We start from the raw sequence: 19,092 nt of genomic DNA on the forward strand, positions 1-19,092 counted from the left end.
ATTTTTTTATCCACCTTACTCAGCAGGAAAACGAAACTGAGACGTTTATTATATACTATATATAGACTATACCTTACCACCTGTATGTTACTTAATGTCCAATAAGTGTGAAGTCTGTGTTGGGTCAACTGTTCCATACAGCCGGAGTTTATCCGGTTTCTATGGCATTAACTCTTTTCTGGAGGCTTCATTTCATTATTGTGTTTCATTTTATTATTGTGTTTCATTTTGCACCTGGATATTTTTTGTAATTGTAGATCAACCTAAGATCACCGTTCAACCAAAAGCTCAGACAAAAACAGAACGGGATAACTTGACGTTATCTTGTAACGCCACTGGAAATCCAGTACCAACAGTATCATGGAACAGAGATGGATCTCCTGTAGAAACAAGGGAAAACGCAAGAATCAGTTTTGCAGATGACAAAAAGCAGTTTACAATAACGAATGTGGACAGGACAGACAGCGGAGAATACCGATGTGTGGCGAACAACAGTCTTGGAAATGATACCTCCAATGCTGCTAAAGTGGACATCCAATGTAACTTTTTTTTTTTAACGATCACTTTGTAGGAATCTAGCTGTGATGTAAGAGGGCAAGTCGCGTTTTCAGTTTTCCATATTTTTTCTCTAAAAGGAAATGCAAATACCAAGGGAGAATTTCTAGATAAAAGTATTGAAGACTGAAAACAAGACTACACCTCTTTGAAACATACCATGTTTACCCCTTGTTTAAAATGGCAGAATAAACTGATGACCAGTATGTTCATTTAAAGCTAATTTTCATAATAGCCCTGAACACGATGGTAAATATGTTTACACACCATTGTAAAGTATATCGGCCGGCTTCAGAACAGTGGTGCACATAACATCACAAATATTCCGTCTAAAACATCTTTAGAACTATATTTCCGCTGTGTACAAAGGAGCAGGTTGTAATTTCTTACATGGTTTGTTGATTTTTTGTGTTTACAGATTTACCTCAGTTCATTGTTTATCCAGAAGCCCAGACAAAAATAGAAGGAGAAAATGTGACTTTATCTTGTAATGCTACGGGAAATCCAGTACCAACAATATCATGGACCAGAAATGGATCCCCTGTAAATGCAAGCAGGAGAATCAGTTTTCAAGATGACAAAACGCAGTTGACAATAACGAATGTGAACAGGACAGACAGGGGAGAATATCGATGTGTGGCACGCAACAGCCTTGGAATTGATACTTCCAATGTTGCTATGCTAAATGTGCAGTGTAATTACATTTTGTTGTGTTTATCAATCAAAACTGAACAGGTTGTCAGTATGCTGTCACTATAGTTGAAAAGGTTCTTTTTCCCTTGAATCCCACTTTTCTGGATTTACTTGTAAAAAGGTTGGCCAGGTCGATTGTGTTTTCTCTACTAAGATTAGCCAGCAAAGCTACCTCACGCGATTCGCTGACGAAAAATCTCTTTAGCTTCGCGTTTTTGTTTGTTTTTCAACAGTGGTGTACATTCTTCTTAACTGAATTAATGTATCTCAGGAAATTCTTGTTTGCTTGAAAACCGATTGTACTCCTGATCTCGTCAAAAATGATCAGTCCAAGCAGGGTTCCGGGAGACATCTTACCCGGGGAAATTTTGAATATTTTGGACCTGAAAAACGCGATTTTAGTTGCGTTGGCAAAACCCTTGCACTATCATAGATTCCGTCATTATAACACAAAGTTCCCAGCCCTTTCAAGCATCTCATTTTCGCATTGTGCCCCCACTGATTAATTTCCACCAGCGCTTCTACGTTAAAAAAACTGAATTGTTGCTTAATAGATTGCTTTCACTTGCAGTTATCCCGGACGTAACAATTATTGGTGGTCCAGAACAGTTCGCAGTCGTAGACAAACGAATACTGCTGACATGTCAGTATAACGCTTTGCCACCAGTGTCTGAAGTGCAGTGGGAAAAAGATGGAACTGTGATAGCTCGAAATTCTAGTGTGGAGATTAATGACTCACGAGTGGATATTCCTCATTACAATCAAAGCCAAGTGCAGCTGCTAATAAATGCAACTATACCACAAGATGCTGGGAATTACACCTGTCTTGTTATAAATGACATTGGTAATTCATCGGATACGACATCAATGATAAGTCAAGGTGTGTTTAAATTTACTAAACGAAGGGAAATGAAATACTCAGGTGTTTATTTGTGTGTTGTTTATTCAATGTTGTTTATCAGTATACCTTTTGTTTTTCCGGGAAACCTAAAATATGAAACTGGATTATCGTGACCAGGACAGGGAGGGTGATTTCATGTGAGGACTTGCTTTTGTTAATCCCACACCAAGGCCTGAGTGAAATTTCGTGCGGGAACGAAAATGTCAATTACTTATGGAAATCACTGTTTCGTGTATACTGTAGAAGTAAAATAAATTAATAAATATATCAAATGACAAGCCTTGATCTGAGGTAATCTACAGCGCTTTTTATATGTAAGAAAGGAACTAGCGTCACACGATTGATAGGCAACTATAAAACCCTCAAGCGTCCATTGACCGAATGTTTATTGCTGCTAATTTGACAATCAACTGGTAGGAAATGATTACGCACACCTTAACCTGGCTAAATATATATTATATAATTTTTTAAACAAACTTTTGTAAGTCAAAAGAAAGAATGTTATACTTAAGAGTCCTTGTCCATAAATATGGAAAATAACTCGGCAAGGGTCGAAAATTCGATTTCGCTCATTTTCCTATGGTAGATAGACTAGGGCATGACTAAAACTACTGGATAGTTTTTTTGGCAAAATATCCTTTTATTTCAAAGAAATATACAAATTATCAAATTCCGTTAAAATCGTCATTTGACGCACCATTTTATTAAACAAGTTTGAGAGCCTCGCATGCAAAACCACATCATTCTTCCGTGTTTAGAACACTCAAATATTTTTGCGCAATGTTTAATTGTGTACTGGGTTGATTTTAGAGAATGTTGCGGTTTTTGTTGGGTGCAAAATAATTAAATTTCGAAGACATGTATTTCATTCACTTAAAAGTACTTCGTGAAAATAATTGATTTTCACCATGTGCGAAACCTTCAAATGGATTAAGCTTCTGGTGGTTGAATCGCAGAAGGATGGTCTACAGATTGCTGTAAAAATTTCTTTGGGCAAATGATTGTGAGCGATGCGAGAGCTTTTCAAAGTACGTTCAAAATGCAGATATTTGACCATCCGTCGTCAAATTTCAATTTACGGGTTAGACATATATTTTAGCACGCGCCACATGTCTTGAGCTATATTAAGTTGAAATAGACACAGAGCTGATAATTTCGAAATGTTCTTACCTTATTTGCTGTAAGAGGCAGGTCCAAAAGTCGATTTGACGTGTTTCTGTCACCATTCGTCGCATATAAAGCAGAAGTTTGCTTTTGTTTACACAACGTCTTGTACATCGATCTCCAACGGTCAACTTATTTAATGGTCGAATATATACCATGAATCTATAACCCTCTTTCGACACATATGATCACCACTGTATCTAAGTCAAAAACGGCTAAGTGATTTGTAGATAGTTGCTTGCTTTGCACTACACCAGAATATTACGTTTGATCATCGTTTGATCTATTGCTGCTTGAATCCTTTCTTGCAGCGGTTCCTTGTTTGGTCGTCACGCAATGCTGTCATCCCATTTTAGGGGGTAGCGGTATGACAATTTCTATCCTAATACGTAAGGTTCCGTAAGGCTTGGAACCACAGGGAGCACACAATCTTGTTGAATAGAGAGAGATTAAATTAAGCAATGAAAAGAATGAATAGTTAACCATTGCCCGTACCCTCGGGGAAATGGGAGGTGGCCACTTAATAGGGGTTGGCCGCTTAATAGAGGTTGGTGTACCTTGAATATTTTTTCACTATCGTGCTATAAATTTCTTAGTGAACATGCAGTCAATTCAAGACAATCATTATAGATGTCATCCTCGGAGACCCAGGGGCAGTTAGTGGGACCGGGGAAAAGTCTAAACGGGTGAGAAAAACGTTCGGGCGAAGACCCGTTTAGAATTTTTCCCCGCCCCCACTAACTGCCCCTGGGTCTCTGAGAATGACGTCTATCATGATTGTCTTGAATTGACTCCATGTCTACTAAGAAAGTTAGCTAAATTTATAACCCGATAGTGAAAAAATATTCAAGGTACACCAACCTCTATTAAGCAGCCAACCCCTATTAAGCGGCCACCTCCCATTTCCCCGAGGGTAGCCCATTGTATTATATGTAAACCAAAAATAATTGCACAGCGCGAAAAGACCTAGGTACGAGTTTAGCGTTACAGTATTTACGCAGGGGTGTGTAGGTAGCGGTGGTCTAGTAAAAGCTGACAATACGGGCAATGGTTAACTATTCATTCTTTTCATTGCTTAATTTAATCTCTCTCTATTCAACAAGATTGTGTGCTCCCTGTGGTTCCAAGCCTTACGGAACCTTACGTATTAGGATAGAAATTGTCATACCGCTACCCCCTAAAATGGGATGACAGCATTGCGTGACGACCAAACAAGGAACCGCTGCAAGAAAGGATTCAAGCAGCAATAGATCAAACGATGATCAAACGTAATATTCTGGTGTAGTGCAAAGCAAGCAACTATCTACAAATCACTTAGCCGTTTTTGACTTAGATACAGTGGTGATCATATGTGTCGAAAGAGGGTTATAGATTCATGGTATATATTCGACCATTAAATAAGTTGACCGTTGGAGATCGATGTACAAGACGTTGTGTAAACAAAAGCAAACTTCTGCTTTATATGCGACGAATGGTGACAGAAACACGTCAAATCGACTTTTGGACCTGCCTCTTACAGCAAATAAGGTAAGAACATTTCGAAATTATCAGCTCTGTGTCTATTTCAACTTAATATAGCTCAAGACATGTGGCGCGTGCTAAAATATATGTCTAACCCGTAAATTGAAATTTGACGACGGATGGTCAAATATCTGCATTTTGAACGTACTTTGAAAAGCTCTCGCATCGCTCACAATCATTTGCCCAAAGAAATTTTTACAGCAATCTGTAGACCATCCTTCTGCGATTCAACCACCAGAAGCTTAATCCATTTGAAGGTTTCGCACATGGTGAAAATCAATTATTTTCACGAAGTACTTTTAAGTGAATGAAATACATGTCTTCGAAATTTAATTATTTTGCACCCAACAAAAACCGCAACATTCTCTAAAATCAACCCAGTACACAATTAAACATTGCGCAAAAATATTTGAGTGTTTTAAAGACGGAAGAATGATGTGGTTTTGCATGCGAGGCTCTCAAACTTGTTTAATAAAATGGTGCGTCAAATGACGATTTTAACGGAATTTGATAATTTGCATATTTCTTTGAAATAAAAGGATATTTTGCAAAAAAACTATCCAGTAGTTTTAGTCATGCCCTAGCCTATCTACCATAGGAAAATGAGCGAAATCGAATTTTCGACCCTTGCCGCGAAATTAAGAATTTGTCTGATTTTTACAGGCAGGCACTCTTAAGCTTATAGGAACCCACCTTAATCAGCAATGAAGATTTGGACAAAAAATTGCGCACCTATCACTCTATCATTGAGTTACAGGAGAGTCAAAGGTCATAGGCTCAATTCCTGTTTTGGAAACTCGGAATTCTCGTCCAAATTGCTTGTGTCACTGCCCGATTGAAATAAACGTACGCTGAATAGTTGTGTACTGATTTCTTCTCTTCTTTTTGTTGTGTTTCTTCAGAGCAACCTTCGATCACCACTCACCCAATCGGAGTCACGATCAGAGAAGGGCAAAACATGTCCTTATCCTGTAATGCCAGTGGAAATCCAGTTCCAGAAATATCATGGGCCATGAATGGATATCCTGTAAATACAAGCTACAATCCCAGGATCAGTTTCTCAGACGACAAGAAGCGGTTGACAATAACGAATGTGAGCAGGACGGACAGTGGAGAATTCCGATGTGTGGCGAGGAACAGGGTTGGAAGTGATACCTCCAATGCTGCTATAGTGGATGTCCAATGTAAGTCCAGCTGTTAATTACTGCCGGTTAAGTACTTTTAAAATAGAAGACAAAACGTTTAGTACGAAAGGGTACAATTGCATTACCAAGATGATATCAGAATAGCGTTTAATTTCACGTTTACCTTTTCTCAGTTGCATTACAATGTAATCCAACATGTATGTGAGGCAACTGCGGACAATTTTTGCCTGAAATTACCTCGCATCCACTTAGGATTACGTGGTAATTTACATGGGAAAAGATGGCCGCTAAAAAAGCTATTGTGCAAGGTGTCGTTTACTGTTATCATGGTTCGTTATGTTTAGAAGGTACTTGCTGTACGATTCACTTATTCAGTTTTACTTCTCAACTTTTACGAGACTGAGAAGACTTATGTTCGAACACACAAAAGAAATCATCTCCCTGACCTGCTTATGTAACACCACTAAGGGACTACTCAGTCAGGAGGTGCTCCTGTGGAAGATACTCATATAAATACGCGGGAAATACCAGTTCGTATCTGACACCACTAAGGAGCTACTCACAGTGAATAGATGCTATTGTAGGAGGTACTTCGTTTAAGGACCTCCGTCATAAGTTTCGATAATTTGAGTCTGTAAACGGAATTCTTCAGTAGATCATAATAGCTGTTATTGCAGTTATCATCGGCTTGACACACAAACGAGGCGAAAGGGTCAATTCTGCATTGTATTGACCCTTTCGCCACTTTTGCATGCCTTTTAAAACAAAAGAATATTTGACCGCAGACTCAACTGCAGTAACAGCTATTTAGCGTAATTTAGACTTCAAACATTTGGTTATCTTCATCACTAATTACGTAAGGATCAGTTTGACCATCCATCCACCCATCTCTTCATTCTTCCGCCCGTCAGTCCGTCCAGCTGTTTATCCGTCCATCCTTCCATCCGTCATTCCGAACCACCCTGTTTGGGGTGAACGTTTTCGTTTTGGTTTTTTCCATTACAAGAAACTTTGCTACACAGCAACAAAGCCTTCCAATTTCGAGAGATTTCTCATCATGCTAAGAACATTAAAGTGTAATAGCTATCGAGGTTATTTCACTTTCAAACTGAATCCTGTGACCGAGAGTCAGTGGAATGTTTCCTTCTTGTACGTAACTTGAACTTCGTGATGTAAACTGATAATTAGTTTTAGAAAACAGCTCTAAGAAAATACGCGCGCTGATTGGTTAAAAATCGTGTTTCGATAACTCGATAGAAACACAGAACTAGCACGAGCTGTTGACGTAATGATGGCGCGAGAAAAGAGAATTTACATTTTGATGATTAAGGTAAACAAGCTGTTTTTCTTTTTCTCGTCGCGGTGTTTTCCATAGAAACACTCGTAAAAGTTTGGTAGAACTCGAAAAAGCTGTGGAAACACTCGCCTGCGGCTCGTGTTCCCACAGCATTTCTCGTTCTCCCAAACTTCCACTTGTGTTTCTATAACTCGATAGAAACATGGTACATGTTTTCTATTTCTTAAATACTGGTCACTTGCAACTCACTAATGTTTCAGATTACGCTGTTTGGAACTGTGACTAAACATTCTAGCTTATTTCATTTTCGTTAAATCGAAAATTATGGTTAAATGTAAATTGACGCTTTCTATTGAGAAATTCTTTTTGCGTGATCTAAGTGAGTATCAAATTTGCATATAATTGTATCAGCACTTTGCTGCTTGATTCAGTGAAGCGAAGCATTTAATTATTTCCTTTTTGGAACATCTGAGGTTACCTGATGTACGTTTGAGGAAAGGAGACTGTCACTCTATTCGGGCCATAGAATGGCCGTTAAGAAACTTTTGCTATTGTTACTCGCTGGTGCTTTCATTCAGGCAGGTTAGTTACTTTAGCCTTGCAGCGAATGCTGTGGTTTATGTTTAGACAATGGAGAGTATGTTGCTCTGTTAAGTGTTAAATGTTCACGTAGCAATCCCTTATGTGAGATTTAGGCGTCTCTTCGATCAAAATTTCTTAGGGATTAGATTTCCAATTGACCTGTGTTGTGAGATCGGTTCATATTCTTCGTAGTTCATGAGTTTTCCCAATTTTTTTACACAACTTCCGTGTAGGATGTGGGAAATAACAAGTAGTAGACAACAGATCAACATGCAGGGATGTCAGGGCCACACTTTTGTTCATTCGTTTGCAGTTTTAGTTAAAGTCCTCGAGAGTCCAATGAAGAGAAACGCGGTGAATTTGTTTTCGACGGTGATTTTAAACGAAGATAATCGATACTGTCCGAAAAAACTCCCACCAGGACAGTCTTTATATTTACTGAGCCGTAAACATTTCTCAGTTGGAACAGTTCACTGCTTTCTACAACAAAACAAATCTTTCGGTTTTGATCCCCAGCACAACCTGGAACCGATTAATGGAGTTCAAAATCGGTTTGAGCGATACGTGCAGTTGAATACTTTAATCATACTTCACATGCCTCTTAGACTTCTCAAAAGGAATACGAAATTCCAGCTGAACAGATCATTGGTCATTTAATGAGGACTATCAAGTTGCTTGAAACTCCAGTCCAATCCATTTACTTACAGTCCTCTGTGGTCAGGGTTGCTCAGTCTTTTAGCCCTTCAGTCTTTTAGTCGTTCAGTTTTTTAGCCCGTTCAGTCTTTTAGCCGTTCAGTTTTTTAACCCGTTCAGTCTATTAGCGCTATTTCCTGCTGCGTAAAACTAGGACGCCATTGCTTAAAAACCCTCAAGGTACAAGTAGCAATCTGCTAGGTTAAATTGTCTTGTGTGCTAAAGCTATGAATATGTCATAACTGGTCTTTTGCATGGTAATCGAGCCGACAATCGAACATTACTTTTTACTCGAAATATCTTAAGTAGGGAAGATTTAATTTTACGAGATGGTTTGCGTCATGACTTGGCTTTTTAGAAATCTATCGGTGACAATTATTTAACACATTCATTACCTTAACACTGTTTAATCAATTTGGAGCATTCGATTTGTTGACTTGATTTGAAGATTTTCGGCACGTCGTGAGTGACTGAGAGAACTTGACGTCTACTCGAAGCATTGCATTATTACTATCACATCGGGAAGGCATGAAAGCTTAGTTAGGAGTTCACACAGTTGTATGGAGGTTCGAATACGCTGAGAATTAGCAGCTTTTTAGTTCCTCGAGCTATTTTTCTTTCAAGCTGTTGTGCTGTGATCCTGCTTCTTGGACACAACTTCACTCAGAAAGACAAGTGAAGAAATTATTGAGCGTAACAGAACTATGCCAAATGCGGAAATGAAAGAATTTGTTTTGACATTTGTACTTGAGCCTGCCATTTGCATTGTTCATCGATCATAGTAAACATGAAGGTTGAATATCTTGGAAATGAGCGTGCTTTGATTTAAAAATGTGCGTTTTCAACAGTTTTTGAGTTGTTTGTAAAAAAGGTGCGTTTCTTTAAGAAAATCCAATCTTGGATTTTCTTAAAGAAACGCACCCTTAAGTCATACGAATTTTCTTGGCTGAACAAAGTTTTTGATACCTGTGTTTCATTCACCTTTTTCTCTAAAACCCTTGATCTCACAGTCGCCAAAAATGGCAGCAAGGAAGTTAACAACACAAACTTTGGTTTTTTGATGGTTAAGCTGACGTATGTGCCGTTGCAATGGCAACATGAATAAAAATAAACAGGCCTTTAAAATCGGTTTTGTTTATTTGCAGAAAATCTAGTAATTAGATTTTCTTTATAATTTGCATGCAACAAGCTTGTAACGATTCTCACAAGTTAACACCATTTTGCTAATAATTTAACAGAGAGATCTTTAATTATCCCTTGTTGAAGGTTCACTGGAATATCTAGAATTTCCTTTGTTAAAGTTCAGTTATTTTCAATACTCCAGTTACTTATTTCCTAAAGTATTTTTGTGCCAAATTTTGTGAAATTCTAATGAGTGGTTCTTGAGAAATTGGCGTATTTCCGAGAGTGCAAATTTTTATTGAATCGCAATTTTTTTACTTACTACGCATGCGCTGCATTTAACTGGGTTCTTTCGGTAGCAAAGAAAAAGCTAAGAATTGCTGGGTTCTTTGCTTCGTTACCTTGTCTAACATATCTTTGTGATAAAAGACTTAAGTCATCAATACACTACTGCGTTCAGTCATAGAGAAAAATAGCACAGATACTGCGGGTGTTGAGTAAATAAAATGATCGCTCTATTGATGGCATGCTTGTTTTTTGCAATCCTTGTGCACGCGCTGAATATTCAATACAGAGAAAAGTTTCTTTTGTCGTTATCAAGGATAAAATATTTCAAAGATTTCATTTTAGAATGAATAAACAGATGTAATAGGTGTAAATAGATAAAATGGTTGTCGCAAATCGTGTTCTTTTAAGATGGCTAATAACGGTTTCCCGCATTTTTCAGAACGTGATCATGAAAGCTACCCGGCCCTCGTTTACAGTTGATGTTATAATAATGATATCAAACAAATGCCCAATTGTTGATAAACAAGTTAAGGCTTTCTTCGTGATGCAAAAGGTTGCGGTAACAACAATGTAACCGGTTGAAACACCCTTAATTTTAGATTTATGGGCTCTTTAATTTACTCAGAAACAAGTCATTTGACTTCCCCCCCCTCCGGTGTGTTATCGAACTATGATTAGCATGTTTGAACATGTTCATCATGCAACGTTTTTCCAAATTTCAAAACATTTTTAGGAGGGGTTGGAAGGCACTTTCATTTTTCGAAAATCTACGTTGGTTCCGTATCCGCCTCCTCATTTTTTAAACTTTGTAAAAAGTTAAATCTTGGCATGCTGATTTCAACTAGATGATACCAAATGGTGACCACTGGACTCGTTTTTGAGTTATAACTATTAAGAGCTAAAATTAAAAATGTTTTCATCGGCTAATACCGTTGGTACGTTACTAGTATTGGCAAGAAAATGATTATAACCTGTTCGCCAATGATTATATTCATAAGCATTATATTCATACGCATTTGTTTGATGCCATTATTGTCAACTGAAAAAGAGTGGTGGGATTAGTCGAAGTGTTAACAAATGCTTGCCAGCCACCTAATAAATTCAGTAGAAATCTGGATACTGCTATCCCGCAACAGGAAGCCTACAAAATCTGCCTGCGCTCGTTTCACCTTAAATCAGTAACATTGCATTAGTAACTTAACAGTAGAACAGAAAGAACTCTTAAACAGAATCTTAATATTCCCGTATTTAATAAAGCTTAAGAAGATAAGCTTTAAAGTCATGTTTAAGAGAGTTTAAAGAGAGGCAATACATAGTGGTCAATTCGATAAAAAGAGAAATTCTTGTTCCGTTTCTTGTTCTTGGGAGAAAGGGAAACTACAGGCGTTCCGAAATATTTCATTCTTACTCCAACTGTGTTTCAATTGCAGATGTACCAGCAGTGACAATTGATGGAGATTCAACACAGTATAAAGCTATAGGGTACGATATGCAGCTGACCTGCCGGTATAATGCTTCACCACCAGCGTCTGAAGTGCTGTGGAAAAAAGATGGAATTGTTATGACAAGAAATACAAGCCTGGAGATTAATGAATCAAGAATAAATATTACGCGTTACAATGAAAGCCAAATACAGCTGACAATTATTAACGCTACCTCACAAGATGCTGGAAATTACACCTGTAATGTTACAAATGGTGTTGGCAATTCGTCCGATACGACTGTAATTGTTATTGAAGGTGTGTTTTAATTTTCAAAATCAATTACTCAACGTGTTCATGCCTTAATTGTACTCATGTTTGTCTTTGAAGGTATTTATGTTGTGTGTCTATATCACGCGAAATTAATGATAGTCTAAGACAGATCCTATATACTCTAACACGGGATTGCCATCTATTAGAGTTATCAAGAGAAATTTAGTAATTTGAGATGATTGAGCCTATTCTCTTCAGTCCATGACCGAAACCGCTTTAGCTGTGAACAAACCGTTCTCTGTAACGACGATGACGACATTGCGCGAAAAAAGGAGACTTATTTCCTAAAAAATTCTCCTAAAGCATGTGGTACTTTATATTTAAAGACTCTAGAGGCAGAGATTTTTGCATTCAATATAGTTACCTTTTTGGACTCTGTCAAAAATATGTTTTGAAAAGATCAGTCAAAAAACATCATCCTTTGTTGCGTCTTACAGAGAAACCTTTGATCACTACTCATCCTCAAGGAGATACCTTAAAAGAAGGAGATAACGTGACTTTATCTTGTAACGCGACTGGAAATCCAGTACCAACAATATCATGGATCAGAGATGGATCTGCTTTAGATACAACTATCAATTCCAGGATCAGTTTTTCAGATGTCAAAAAGAAGTTGACAATAACGAATGTGAACAGGACAGACAGCGGAGAATACCAGTGTGTGGCGACAAACAGGGTTGAAAGTGATACCTCAAAGGCCGCTACACTGAATGTCGAATGTAAGTTTAATATCTTATTCTAATTTAGCTCAACCAAACAGCTCGAATACTGTCGCCCCGCCCAAAACGCACGGTGAAGTGGTTTAATGTATCAATTATTATTTTTTGTATGGTCTATAAAACAATTCCCCGAAAACACGCAGTTGGAAGCCTTAAAGTAATTTTCTCCCCGAAAACTTAAACAACTTTTGTAAAGTATTACGCAGCGAAGGATTTTAATTATAAAATTTAACGGCCGTGGATGTGTTCCGTCGGGAAGCAAGAAGCCACTGATTTTTCTCAGTCTCCTTTACAATTGTTGCATATGTAACACCGGCGTCAAAGTGCACTAGGAGATGTAAAACCCCCGACCAGCTCGCCCATCGGTACTCGTCAAATCTATTGCGACTATAAATTAGCCATAAATCATAGTTGTTTACATCAGATTCTTATGATATAAACATTGCATTTCGCGCTATGTACATTGTTCTGTTGTGATGTATTTTGCGGATTGTTTTATTATTACAGATCAACCCGAGATCACTGCTCATCCGGGGAGTGTTGAGAAAACAGAAGGAGATAACCTGACCTTATCTTGTAACGCTACTGGTAATCCAGTACCAACAATATCATGGACCAGAGATGGATCTCCTGTAGATTCTTCTAAGATCAGTTTTTCAGCAAACAAAACGCAGTTGACCATAACGCATGTGAACAGGACAGACAGCGGAGAATACCGATGTGTGGCGAGTAACAGTCTTGGAAATGCTACATCCAATGCTGCTACACTGGATGTCCAATGTAAGTATAGTATCTTGTTTTGATAAATCCAAATCGAGCAGTTGGCCTGTGCTGCCACCTTACACAGAGAGAACAAGAACACTGATTATCGGTGTTGGTTTGAAAGAATCTTGAGACAGTTTTCACAACGATTGTCTAAAACACGTAAATTGAAGCTATACTTTTCCTTCAGTAGTGACTCTAATAACCAATGTAAGGATTGTGCTGATCGCATGTGAGCTTATTACAATTACAATACCCGATATGCAAATTTTAAACTGCAGGTTAGTCACCAATTTACCTGCACACAGTCGTCAAATATCACCGGTGAAATCTTTTACCAGAGGCAGATATCTAAACTTACTATGAATATCTGATCAATGATTATTACTTGCATCAAATTTTTTATATATTAAAGAAAAACTCCACTAAATTGTGACATGCACATTGTTACGTTGTCATTTCTTATGCGGATTGTTTTACTGTTACAGATCCACCTGAGATCACTGTTCATCCAGAAGCCAAAACAAAATCAGAAGGAGAGAACGTAACTTTATCTTGCAAAGCTGATGGAAATCCAGAGCCGACAATATCATGGACCAGAGATGGATCTCCTGTAGATTCTTCTAAGATCAGTTTTTCAGCAAACAAAACGCAGTTGACCATAACGCATGTGAACAGGACAGACAGCGGAGAATACCGATGTGTGGCGAGTAACAGTCTTGGAAATGCTACATCCAATGCTGCTACACTGGATGTCCAATGTAAGTATAGTATCTTGTTTTGATAAATCCAAATCGAGCAGTTGGCCTGTGCTGCCACCTTACACAGAGAGAACAAGAACACTGATTATCGGTGTTGGTTTGAAAGAATCTTGAGACAGTTTTCACAACGATTGTCTAAAACACGTAAATTGAAGCTATACTTTTCCTTCAGTAGTGACTCTAATAACCAATGTAAGGATTGTGCTGATCGCATGTGAGCTTATTACAATTACAATACCCGATATGCAAATTTTAAACTGCAGGTCAGTCACCAATTTACCTGCACACAGTCGTCAAATATCACCGGTGAAATCTTTTACCAGAGGCAGATATCTAAACTTACTATGAATATCTGATCAATGATTATTACTTGCATCAAATTTTTTATATATTAAAGAAAAACTCCACTAAATTGTGACATGCACATTGTTACGTTGTCATTTCTTATGCGGATTGTTTTACTGTTACAGATCCACCTGAGATCACTGTTCATCCAGAAGCCAAAACAAAATCAGAAGGAGAGAACGTAACTTTATCTTGCAAAGCTGATGGAAATCCAGAGCCGACAATATCATGGACCAGAGATGGATCTCCTGTAGATTCTTCTAAGATCAGTTTTTCAGCAAACAAAACGCAGTTGACCATAACGCATGTGAACAGGACAGACAGCGGAGAATACCGATGTGTGGCGAGTAACAGCCTCGGAAATGATACCTCCAATGCATCTGCAGTGGACATTCAGTGTAAGGAACTGATCAAAACTGAAAAACGCTGTCATAAGTTAAAGCCTTATACGTTGTTGTCTCCAACAGCACATTAGCTTGTTACAAATCTCTTGTTGAAGGCAAGCAAATATTTTCTGCATGCGTTAACTCCACATGTCAAATTTCTTACTTACTTGGCTTATTGATATTCACGTTCAGATCAACCAAAGATCACTGTTGACCCACAAGCTGTGACAACGACAGAAGGAGGTAACCTGACCTTATCTTGTAACGCTACTGGTAATCCAGAACCAACAATATCATGGACCAGAGATGGATCTCCTGTAAATACAAGTGGAAGGATCGGTTTTTCAGAAAACAAAAAGGAGTTGACAATAACGGATGTGAGCAGGACAGATAGCGGAGAATACCGATGTGTGGCGATAAACAAAGTTGGAAATGATACATCCAATGCTGCTACACTGAATGTCCAATGTAAGTTATTATCTTATTCTAATTTAGCTCAGCCAAACAGTTCGAATACTGTCGCCCCGCCCAAAACTTACATTGAAGTGATTTAATGTATCAATTATTATTTTTTGTATGGTCTATAAAACAATTCCCCAAAACCACGCTGTTGGAAGCCTTAAAGTAATTTTCTTCCCGAAAACTTTAACAACTTTTGTAAAGTATTACCCAGCAAATGATTTTAATTGTAAAATTTAACGGCCGTGGATGTGTTCCGTCGGGAACGAAGAAGCCACTGAGTTGTTCAGTTTCCTTTACAGCTGTTCCATATGTAACACCGGCGACAAAGTGCACTAGGAGATTTAAAAACCCCGACCAGTCGCCCATCGGTAATCGTCAAATCTATTGGGACTACATATTAACCATAAATCATGATTACTTATGATATAAACATTGCATTTCGCGCCATGTACATTGTTCTGTTGTGATATATTTTGCGGATTGTTCTATTATTTCAGACAAACCCGAGATCACTGTTCAGCCTCGAAGTGTTGCAAAAACAGAGGGAGATAACGTGACGTTATCTTGTAATGCTACTGCAAATCCAGTACCAACAATATCATGGGTCAGAGATGGATCTCCTGTAGATTCTTCTAGGATCAGTTTTTCAGAAGACAACAAGCAGTTGACAATAACGGATGTAAACAGGACAGACAGCGGAGAATACCGATGTGTGGCGAGCAACGAACTTGGAAATGATACCTCCAATGCTGCTACACTGGATATTCAATGTAATGTGTTAAGCATGTTCGAATTCATTTCCATGCAGTTGTGATTAAGATCCTTCTTTATCCTCACATCAGGTTTTCGTATTATGGAACTTGCATGTTGCTTAACAAGTAAAGGCCAGTTTTTTCTTTGTTTTTGTTCCATTTTGAATGACAGACGCAAATATTACCAGTCAGAGTTGGTTAGAAAAGTGTCAAATTGAGGAGAGCGGATACACAGGCAAATGTATGGACAACTGATGAAAGGTTCCAATTTGCTTCGCTAAAAATCTTCATTTGTCAAATAAAAAACCAAGGCCTGTGAGTTTTTGAGAATATAGTTTTACAGTGAACACTATCAGATTCCCTGGAACATATACAAAGACTATATTTCACGCCATATTTGCATGACTGATCATAGTCATCACACGGTTAAATTCCGCGAAATGATTAAATACTTCTGGAAAGAAAAGTTCGTGATGTATCTTTCGTAGAGTCTAAGATAGAGCTGAGTGAAGTCGGTGATCTGCTGTACCCTTCGCCTCAAGAGATCTGAAAAAACTTTGTATGGCTCAGTATCTAATTGATCCTCCAAGTTGTCAAATAATACACCCTTTTTGTATAACAACGTGTTATTTTGGCGCTGAGGCTGAACTTTCTTATATTTTTTGGGAAAAAACGTTCTTAAGATGTTCATTTACATGGTATACAGTATTTCAATATATCAAAGCGGACATGACCAGATGACTTTGATGGTGTGGAAGTTATTTTGGAATGAGTTATTAATAAGAACTGCTGATTATTACAAACTGAGATGTGTGTCATGCAATAAGAAAACCATTGTTAATGTTATTCAAAACATGCCCCTAACTACTTGAGTTAATTTACATTTTTTGTCACCTTTATTTTGTCCATACAGGTAAGCAAAATAAAAACGTTCTTAATCGACTCTCAGCGTGAGGAATGTTCTTAATACGTTCTCAAAATTTTGGTTAATCTCAGCCTCAACGTCCTTAGAAAAAGGTTCTTATATATATATATATATATATATATATATATATATATATATATATATATATATATATATATATATATATATATATATATATATAAAAGAGTATGATTCTTGTTTGTGCCGAATTGCAGGCTTCTACAGTATAAAAACTGTCTTTTCAATTTCCCCTCTAAATCATGGTTTCATTGTAAAGTAGATGATTTCTTTTTGTTTTTTTTTTTGTTTTTTTGCAAGTTAGCTCGTCATAACTGTTTAGCCCTTTGGTTTAGCTTTGTTCGTTGTAGCAATGTTTTATATTTTTATTATCTTTTTCAGTTGCACCTGAGATCTCTAAGAATCCTGAAGGCCTCACCATAGTGGAAGGACAAAATGTCGTTTTTAGCTGTGTAGTTGAAGGAAACCCGTCACCTAACGTATCATGGACAAAGAATGGACAAGGATTGAACGTCGCAGCAAATTCACGACTGGCTGCCTCTCGCACGAACAATAATCATAATTTGACAATTACAGATGTTCACCGATCAGACGCAGGTCAATACAGATGTGTGGCCATCAACAGTGTCGACACTTCCACTTCATCTGCCGCCAAACTGGAGGTTTACTGTAAGTATCGAAATATGAAAATCATTTAAAGCCCCTTTAACATCAAAAACAGCGCCAGCAAGTTTGGTTGTTTGAAATAACATTACTGTTTTGATTTTTGGCATAACATACACATAATTGTTGCTATTTCTGACGTCATGTGTGATCTCGAACTCTCTGTGTGCGGATATTTGCTTTTGTTACCCTGACAATAATGGCAGATATTTTAAGATTGTTTTCTGCTTGAGCACCACCTTTACATTTCCTAATCGATTCTTTCGTGTTTACAATTTTGGGATTAACGGAGGTCACGAAAATCGACAAGGATTTTTCACGAGGAAAATATGGCGCTATTTACAGTTGTCTATGGTAATATAACGCGACTGCGTTTATTTTGGGGTCGTGACCTCATTGTTCGGAAGTATTTACCCGTGGCTGTCGAGTTACGCTCCAGGGGTAGGGTAGGGATTGACTGCTTTCGATTCCTCTTTGAACCAAACTATGCTTCCAAGATATGGACGAACTTCTTGTCAAAACTAGTAACTCCAGACAACTTCTACTTTGCTGGCTTTCATTCTTGTTGTTGTTGGTATCCTATTCGTCCACTGAAGGAGGTAACAAATATTTAGTATTTGAAAACAAGCGCTTTACGCGTTGATTTTTAAGCGGAAATCAAGCAAGTCGAATCTTTCTGTATCACGGCACGTTTATACTGCCTCGTATTTACGTACATCAAGCTGGTTATATCTTTACTCTGATGTAGTTAGGCATATTTTTTGTCTAAACACATTTTCTGAAAGAAAGTTACCTTGCTAAACGTACATGTAGAACGATAGATTGCTTCAGCCGGTTGTTCAAGGTCGACATTTCGATATTACAAACTTCAGTTTTCACGTAAATGGCTTTGAATCAGAACCGCTACGAAATAGAAACTGATAAATTTTTCTTAATTCAGAATAAACGTGTTGCTTAAGTACTGTCCCTCTGCATCCTTTTGCATGCTTCTATTTACGGTAACTTTCGGAGTGGCAGGTGCATGGTAAATCCTTGGTAATGTGAATCGAAAGTATTCCGAATATTATTAAACTATTTAGCGTTTCTTCTTCAGTGTTTCGCTTCGCTTAGTATGTGACTTGAGAAATAAAACAGCTGTCATTATGTCATTAGTGTTTTAAAACCAATAGATCTAGTCGATATTTTGCTGCTGTTTATGTGTTTGTACATGTAACTAATCAAAATGAAGCATATTTCAACTGATGGAACTCCTAGTACTTCCTTGTAAGAATAAGTTCGGTTTATTTTATTTGTGGTTAACGCAGTATTTTCTCATGGATAGTTTCCCATTATGGTGTCCGCAGTTTCAAAGTGTTAAGTAGCTAATACATGTATTAAAGGGGATAGTCTCCCCTCTGATGTTGTAACCTCAGAATCTTTACAAATTTTGAAGTCCCAATTAAGCAATTACTTACGAGTTTAGTTGGTTAGATATCACTAGTGTTTTTTTAATTATTATTTATTGTTTTTATTATTGTTATTACTTTATTTACATATTTTTATGTGTAGTTTTTTATTACATTATATATTTTAACCAGCACTACT

General features: G+C 37.6%; 1 protein-coding gene across 2 annotated transcripts in view; it reads left to right on the top strand.

The window, feature by feature from the left end:
* LOC110046812 (uncharacterized) overlaps positions 1 to 19,092 on the top strand; it is a 134,781-nt gene that overhangs the window by 45,552 nt on the left and 70,137 nt on the right. For both annotated transcript variants that reach the window (XM_089287517.1, XM_089287518.1), the window contains exons 11-22: positions 258 to 539; positions 974 to 1,249; positions 1,820 to 2,128; positions 5,737 to 6,018; positions 11,392 to 11,700; positions 12,153 to 12,434; positions 12,942 to 13,214; positions 13,685 to 13,957; positions 14,428 to 14,700; positions 14,881 to 15,156; positions 15,648 to 15,920; positions 17,227 to 17,514. In XM_089287517.1, the coding sequence (XP_089143643.1) occupies positions 258 to 539; positions 974 to 1,249; positions 1,820 to 2,128; positions 5,737 to 6,018; positions 11,392 to 11,700; positions 12,153 to 12,434; positions 12,942 to 13,214; positions 13,685 to 13,957; positions 14,428 to 14,700; positions 14,881 to 15,156; positions 15,648 to 15,920; positions 17,227 to 17,514 (3,396 nt within the window). The remainder of the gene's footprint in view (positions 1 to 257; positions 540 to 973; positions 1,250 to 1,819; positions 2,129 to 5,736; positions 6,019 to 11,391; positions 11,701 to 12,152; positions 12,435 to 12,941; positions 13,215 to 13,684; positions 13,958 to 14,427; positions 14,701 to 14,880; positions 15,157 to 15,647; positions 15,921 to 17,226; positions 17,515 to 19,092) is intronic.

The sequence above is a fragment of the Orbicella faveolata genome, unplaced genomic scaffold, assembly GCF_042242905.1.
Source record: "Orbicella faveolata isolate gen_17 unplaced genomic scaffold, um_ofav_v1 contig_14, whole genome shotgun sequence".
Classification (NCBI taxonomy): domain Eukaryota; kingdom Metazoa; phylum Cnidaria; class Anthozoa; order Scleractinia; family Merulinidae; genus Orbicella; species Orbicella faveolata.